The sequence below is a fragment of the Lactuca saligna genome, chromosome 4 (assembly GCF_052625555.1).
Source record: "Lactuca saligna cultivar CGN05327 chromosome 4, ASM5262555v1, whole genome shotgun sequence".
NCBI lineage: Eukaryota > Viridiplantae > Streptophyta > Magnoliopsida > Asterales > Asteraceae > Lactuca > Lactuca saligna.
The window spans coordinates 123,693,127-123,701,333 of NC_136420.1; the positions used below are offsets into that span (position 1 = coordinate 123,693,127).

General features: G+C 36.9%; 1 protein-coding gene across 1 annotated transcript; it reads left to right on the plus strand.

Moving 5' to 3' along the window:
* Positions 1–5,278: 5,278 nt before the first annotated feature.
* Positions 5,279–8,003, plus strand: LOC145042739 (Galactose oxidase/kelch repeat superfamily protein). The gene is made up of 5 exons (XM_078991207.1): positions 5,279–5,820; positions 6,555–6,743; positions 6,835–7,341; positions 7,432–7,638; positions 7,735–8,003. The coding sequence occupies exons 1-5, from the start codon at positions 5,602–5,604 to the stop codon at positions 7,900–7,902; spliced, it is 1,290 nt and encodes a 429-aa protein (XP_078847333.1). The 5' UTR covers positions 5,279–5,601; the 3' UTR covers positions 7,903–8,003.
* Positions 8,004–8,207: the final 204 nt, after the last annotated feature.

Consider the following 8,207-nt stretch of genomic DNA (forward strand, 5'->3'; position numbering starts at 1 on the left):
AAGAATCAATATACAACACATTATTTCCTAAGTTGTCTACAATCGACACAGTTTCATACACACCATCACAAGGTAATGATTTAAAATAAAACACATTATTAAATAAAGCATTAATATCACCACATTCATTATCAAACAAAAAGGTAAAACCTTGTTTGTACATAGCATGAAAAGAAATAATATTCCTCTCCATTTCAGACGAGTACACACATTTATTCAAATCTAATTTTAACCCATTATTAAGCAACAAAGTATAAACTCCAATCTTGGAAACAGGTGAAGCCTTCCTATTCCCCATGATTAAGTTTATCTTCCCGTGCTCCACATCCTCACTTCTTCTTAGGCCCTACAAATAAGAACATATGTGAATACCACATCCTGTATCAAGCACCCAAGAGTTAGACTATGTTGAGTAATTAGACAATATAGTGTAAATACCTGCATGGGTGGGTTTCACTTTCCCATCCTTTAGATCCTGCAAGTACTTAGGGCAGTTTCGCTTCCAGTGTGCCTTTTCATGGCAATAAAAGCATTCAGCATCCTTGGGAATGGCAGAAGGAGTGGCAGAACCACTCTTGGTCTTTGATGAGGAGCCTTCAAGAGACTTTCCCTTGGTACCCTTCGAAGGGTGCTTCCTCTTCTTCCCTTTGCCTTGCCCAATAGCTAAAACAGGGGTAGATGTTGGAGTAGGAGTAGTAGAGAACAACCGCCTTACCCTTAAGACCGGATTCCACGGTCTTCAAGAGTCCTTGAAGCTTGCTGAGGGTAACTTCCTCCTTGTTCATATGATATGTCATTCGAAAATGATCATAACAAGAAGGCAAGGAGTGCAAAATGATGTCAATTGCCAACTCCTCAGGGATGTTAACATTCAGCTTCAGCAAACGGTCCACATACCTTTGCATCTTTTGCATGTGGCCCGTGACGGATTCACCGTCCTTCATGCAGGTAGTTATTATGGAGGAGATTATTTCATACCGCTCCTGACGAGCACTCTGATGGTACCTTTCCATCAGGTCTTGGTGCATCTCAAAAGGGTAAAAATCTTCATATGACTTTTGGAGCTCGGCTGTCATCGTGGCCATGATGATACATGCCACCTTAGTAGCATCTCTCTCATGAGTTCTGAATTCAGCGATCTCCTCAGGAGTAGCAGTAGACTCATCAAGTTCTTTTAACTCCTTATCGAGGACATATTCCTTGTCCTCATAATGAGTAACCATCCTGATGTTCCTAATCCAATCCATGAAGTTGGAACCATCAAAGATGACCCTCCCACAAAGATTCATGAGAGAGAAAGAACCATTTGGGTTAGAGCCTGAAGCATTAGTGTTGGAAGACATCTGAAAGAAGAGAGTAAGTTTAGATTAGATATTTAGGATCCTTAATAAGACACCCAAATGTAATATTAAGGCTAGGATCCAATCACAATATATTACACTTAGAAGAGGGATGCCGTAATCTAAGTAATAATATATTTGAAAGGTAGGTGAATGACGATTCACCAATTTCCACCATGAAAACGAAATGATTTATTAGGTTTAATTGGATTTGAAATTCCTAGATTATTTTGAGATTCATTGAACTTTTCAATGGCATGTTTCAATCTCGATTGTGTCCTTCAAGTTTTGTGACTGGGATGCCGAGGATCACAAAACAAGGTGTGAATAACCATGCTAATTCACTTGGTACCCTTAATATTATCACCTAATCAATGTGGCGGTTAACCACACACGCTCCATTGATCTATGACAAACATTAAGTCACCCTTCGTGATCCTTACTAGTCCTAGTTAGTGTGCCGGTTAACCACACACACTCCACCAACGACTTGGTAAGGTACAAAGTGTGAATTCCATGGACTAGCACCATGTTCACATTTTTCCTAAAATAACTAAGATTGGGAATTAAAAGAGTTTAGTTACTTTATAATATTCATTATACTTTTAATGAGGATTTAAAGTCATTGTTCTACCCGTTCGGCTAACGACCCTCCACCGATCAAGCAAGCGGTGGGTGAGAGTATACACCCATTAAGTTGCCATTTTATAGGCAACAACCTTATACCCACCTTATAGACCGGCTTCGTGAATGAGGCCTACTAACGGTAAAACGACTTATTCTTATACATATATATATATAATAATTAACCATTAATGTTATAAATAGTATAAGGGTTGAATTTTAACTATTAAAACTCTAAGGGTTGGAATTAAAGTTTATTAAAGTGTGTGAAACTTTACAAATTCCAAAACTTGAGGGCAAGTTTTGTAACTTTGCAAAACTCTTCATTTCATAACTTATGAATTAAAGGTTCATAAAAATGAAGACTCTTCATTTTCATGTAACTTATGTGTTTTAAGTGTGTGTTAAATAAGAGTGACCTTTGGAAATCCATAACTTGAGGACAAATTATGGACTCCATTAAAACACATAAATGATCAAGAATTAATCCTAAACAATTCAACAAATAATTCCTATCATTTCCTAAATTCATAAGAACATGAACATGATCATCAAAAATTCAAGAATTATATGAACACATAAAATCATGGAATTTTGATATATGCTATTGCAAATGGATTAGAACAACCATTACACCAACTAAAATAAGTTTTAGAACACCAAAACAGTTTAGGGTAATGTTTCTAGTCCATTTCCAGCAGCAAAAGTCGAAAAACTACACTCTTTCGATCCTACTCGTCGAGTGCATGAACTTACTCGCCGAGTAGGTTGAAGTTTGCCTTGGACTCGTCGAGTCCCCCCAATGGACTCGGCGAGTCCACCATGCAGACAGAAACGATTTCGACTTTTTTTCACTATTTTGCATCAAGTATCAAACAAGCAAGCCTAGGCTCTGATACCACTGTTGGGTTTTGAGCAATCTAACACTTCCTAAGTGTGCATGCAACCCTAATAAACCTTGGATCTATGTTTGTCTAAATACATGCAAAATAATAAATTTTCCAAGGTTTATAACCTATCTAACATGGCATGGGGAACATTTCAACATAAAAGAGTTAGAAGAGATTACATACCTTTTGGTGAGTTTGGTTCTAAGGAGTTTGAGGGCCAAGCACCAATAGTGTGAATGCCTCAAATGGAATCACAAAACACCACAAACTCTTGGAAAACTTTGAGAGAGTATACACCCTTGTATAAAATCGGCCACACACAAGCACACACACACTAGTTCACTAGTTTCCTCTTAGGCTCCATTTCATGCTCCATAAGCATGCTTATATAGTGTGCATGGTTAGGGTGAAACCCTAATAACCCATGTCTTTTTCTTTCCAAGGATCCATGGGTTAAAAGCTCCATGGATCATCCATGGACTTCCACATAAGCCTAGCCCATTAACAAATGAGTATTAGCCCACACTATATAAAACAAATAGCCCATAATCTAATTAGTCTTCCTTTTAATCTCTAAATTAATTCATAATTAATTTAAGACTAAAACTAATTAAATAACGTAACTTCATATTAATATATTATAACTCATAATATATTAATAAACATATGTGTATAACTCTCATAAAATTATCCATAATAGTTTGGATGAGATGCAACCCAAATGGACCATGCCGGTCAGGTCAAGTATATACCAAATAAGTTATGGACTTAGACACCTTATCCAACAACAATATTAGCATTAGCCCTTGAATTAGTGGATTGGGCTAAAAAATAATGGGCTAACTTAATACAACTAGTATAAAATGTAACAACTCGATTTCCAGGTATTTACCTTAACCCCCTTAGTATGAAAATCGGAAAGGGTTTCAAATGGACTTAGCAACCCAAGGCGGAGACGCGAGAGCACTACCCTGAGTTATTCGCAACATCGGAATTCGAGGGAGAATTCTGATTCAAGTGGGGCAAAATTGTAACAACTAGACATCAAGTATTTTCCTTATTGACCCAAAAGTATAATTATGTTGCATTTTGGTCCTTACGCCAAACGTACTTGGGGCGCACGCTTGACATAGCTCATTAAAGAGGGTTGCATGTGCATGTGAGTACGTTGGGCGTACTCATGAGTATGTTGGGCGTATTTGGCAGGTGAGCAAACCCTAATTTTTAGGGTTTGAGCACTATTTAAACATCCTTATCCCTCAAAACCCTTTCCTCCATCAACTTCCATCTCCCAAAAGTGTCCCTTGTAAACCCTAGTTATTTAGTGTGTGATTTTGAGCTTGAAAAGATTGTGTTCTTGTGCTTGTGAAGGAGGAAGAAGGTGGTAGATTATCTTGGAAGCTCAATACAACTTAGATCCAAAAGTATCTCACCCTCAAGCATCCCTTGAAGGTATAAAGCTTGGAACTTGATGAATGTTTTCCTTGGATCTTGGTACTTCTTAAGTTTTTATGCATTTTGGTCCCATAATCTTGGTATTCATGAGTATGGCTTACTCTAAACCATACGAGTTGTCCTTTCAGACGTTTTAAGTGATAGGAAATATAAAAATATGATCTTGGTCCCTTTCTTCCCTCCATGCAAGAGTTATGATGCTTTGGTTTGTGTATTAAGTTAGGGTTTTGGTTTTTGGACTCCTTCTAGCCATAAGAAGTCATAAAGTTGGAAATTTTATGAATTAGAATGATATTTAGGACTATATTTGAGCTTTGGATGTGAGATCTTAATGAAATAATCCAGCCAGAAGGCTGTGGACCCGAGGGTAATCCAATCTGATGACTGTGGGTTGGGGGTAATCCAGCCCGATGGTTGTGGACACGAGGGTAATCTAGTCTGATGACTATGGACCCAACATGCATATTTGTATATGTTTTGTTGTCTGTTGTATTTTGGGAGATCTCACTAAGCTTTGGTTTACAGTTTAAGTGTTATGTTTCAGATAATTCAGAGGATTGAGACATGACGAAGATGTGATCGTACACATCCTTCAGTATGTTTTGGAGATTTTATGATACTTTGATTTTGAGATATTTGTATTTGAATGTTTGGTTTTTATGACTTAGGTTTGATAGAAACAATGATTTTTACTTAGAATGAAAAATAAAAATTTTATCTTGATTTTTAAGATGTTATAATATCGTAACGAACGAATACAAACATAAATTTTGTTCATTTGTTTTTTCATGTTCGGTCGTTTGTTTGGTTAAAATTATACCAACAAACATCTATTCGTTTTCGTTTGGTTCTTTATATGTCTGAAATGATTAAAGGTTCAAAAGTGTTCAAACGAACATTGATCTAAGTTGTAACTTGGGAGTAGAGTTATCCAACTTAAGAGTAAGCTTTAGAGCGTTGTAAACAGAAATCAAAATATCAAATATCCCACCACTTAAATGTAAATCATCGAAAATATTAAGCAGCGTGAGTTGTCATCATCACCGACGCTTCTTCCGTTGTTCTGCTAATACCACCAGCGTTCTGCTTTTTCTTTTTTTAATCGACCACACGCACACTCCCACAAAACCCTTGCCGGTGTTCTGTCTGCCCAATCAATCCATCCATCTCTTCAACTCTCCATTTGCTCGATTCACCGCCATATCTATACCAATATTCTAAAAATCTGCATTGATTCCCAACAAGATATGTGCGTTGTCAATCGCCGCAGAATCAGCAAGTGATTGAGAGAGATGCCTAGGCTAGCTGCCGGAAAGCAAAGGAAATCGGCCAAGATCCTCTTCATATGCGTTGGCCTTCTGGGAGTAGCCCTTATTGCAGATCTACTCTGGGCGTCTTCTACATCTTCCTCTGCACGATCTTTCACTTACAAACCCGCTTTTGATTGGCCCCCGCCTAAAACGTCTTCCGACTCCTTTCCCCTCCCTGTTTCTTCCAATCACTCTGCCAAGGTATCTTCTTCATACTTCCTTGTCTGCATTTGTGACCTACTGTGGTTATAAAAACTAGAAGATACTGCTGTGATTATTAGAATAGAAAGATGGATCTGTTATTCATATAAACGGGTAACTAATCATGCTTACAACTTACAACTAACCAATCTACTGTTAAAGAAGCTTGAAACAAGTTTCCTTGATACTGTAATTTGAAGTCTCTTTTTACATACGATTGAACTTGTGAGAGTCAAGTGCCTGAATGATTCTATTGTGATTTAGAATTGTTTGTTGCTTCAATGATAACTACTTCATTCATTCAACAAGCAGCCTTCTGTCTCCATGTCTAATTACATTCTCAAAACCTATAACAAACTTGAGATGATAGTAGGGCATTTGATCTTTTTATATACGTGTTTCATCCTTTTAAGATCTGCTATCTAATCAATGTTAGTTCCTTATATGTATTCCACTTCAAATCTTTTGTCTTTCCACAATCATTAAGATGATCAAGCCATTCCAGCCGTGTTATATTAGCTTCTCTTCAATCATGGTCCACAAAAACATCTTAAGATTCTCATTTATATTCTCTGCACATTCAAACCAGCAATTGTACATTCACTACTTTCATGTCTTTTGAAGGTCCCATTCTCTACCACATAAATCATTATTTGTTTGTTTATCATTTATGTGATGTGGTGCTATAATATGTAATTTCAAGTTGTAATGAATACCCAAATTTTCTACAACAGGTCATAGCAGATAAAGATAAAAAAGATGAACTTCATGGAAGAATTCTATCTAAAACTTTTGCTGATTTACCTGGACCAGAACTAAAATGGGAGAAGATGTCAGAAGCACCAGTCCCCCGTCTTGATGGAGCAGCAATACAGATCAAAGATGAACTCTTTGTTTTTGCAGGATATGGAACTATTGATCTTGTAAGAACCTGATCTTTCACAATCTTCTGCAATCAAACATGTAAACAAAAGCTAAAGTTTTATTCTTTTATTCATTCTTGGCACTTGGTAGGTGCATTCTCATGTTGATATATACAATTTCACAAGCAACACATGGGGAGGAAGATTTGATATGCCAAAAGAAATGGCACATTCACATCTGGGAATGGTGACAGATGGAAGATATATTTACATAGTGACTGGACAATATGGCCCACAATGTAGAGGGCCCACAGCACATACATTTGTCCTTGACACCAAGACCAAAAAATGGGAAGACATGCCACCTTTACCTGTCCCTAGGTATGCTCCTGCAACTCAGCTTTGGAGAGGTAGACTCCATGTGATGGGTGGTAGCAAAGAAGATAGATATACACCAGGTGTAGATCATTGGAGCATTGCTGTGAAAGATGGAAAAGTTTTGGAGAAAGAATGGAGAATTGAAATGCCTATACCTCGTGGGGGCCCACATAGGGCTTGTATTGTGGTTGATGACAGGCTGTATACCATTGGTGGTCAAGAAGGCGACTTTATGGCTAAACCAAATTCGCCTATATTCAAATGTTCTAGAAGGAATGAGGTATTATTCAAATTCGCCTATCTTCTTTATTTTAATACTTGTGTCGTGTACTAACTACATTGATGAATTTTGTATAATTAATGAATACAGGTTGTGTATAGTGATGTGTACATGTTGGATGATGAGATGAAGTGGAAAGTTTTGCCTCCAATGCCAAAACCTGATTCCCATATAGAGTTTGCTTGGGCAGTTGTGAACAATTCCATTGTTATTGCTGGTGGCACTACAGACAAACACCCTGTAACCAAGAAAATGATCCTCAATAATGAAATCTTTCAGTTTCAGTTGGATACATTGGTAAGCTGTCTTTTTTGTAATGTTTGGAATTTGGATATTAAATTATCTGATTGTATCTCTTAATGTATATGAATTTAAGAATGTTTGTTTTTGTAGAAATGGTCAGTGGTTGGGAAGCTTCCTTTTCGTGTGAAAACAACATTGGTGGGATTCTGGGATGGATGGTTGTATTTTACATCAGGACAAAGAGATAGAGGAGTGGATGATCCTACACCCAAAAAGGTCATTGGAGAGATGTGGAGAACAAAACTCAGATTGTTATGACATTTTTATTTCATTCTTTCAGGTTAGTAGTAAATTATGAAATGTGAATGTGCATCTACAATTCTACTTACATTATGTATACAAGTTATAGCCCTTCTTCTTGTGTTTGTAGTTTAAATTTTGTCTAATTTGTTACTTATACGAAACTCCTCTTTTTAAGATAATTTGCAAGTCGAATTAACATGGAAAAAAGCATATTGAATGTTGGAAGAGATGATGTAATTGCATTGTGAACTCTTACATCATTAATTTTGTTTTCATGTTTTAGTTTCAACATGTGGCATGGGTTTAAAATTTAAATCTCA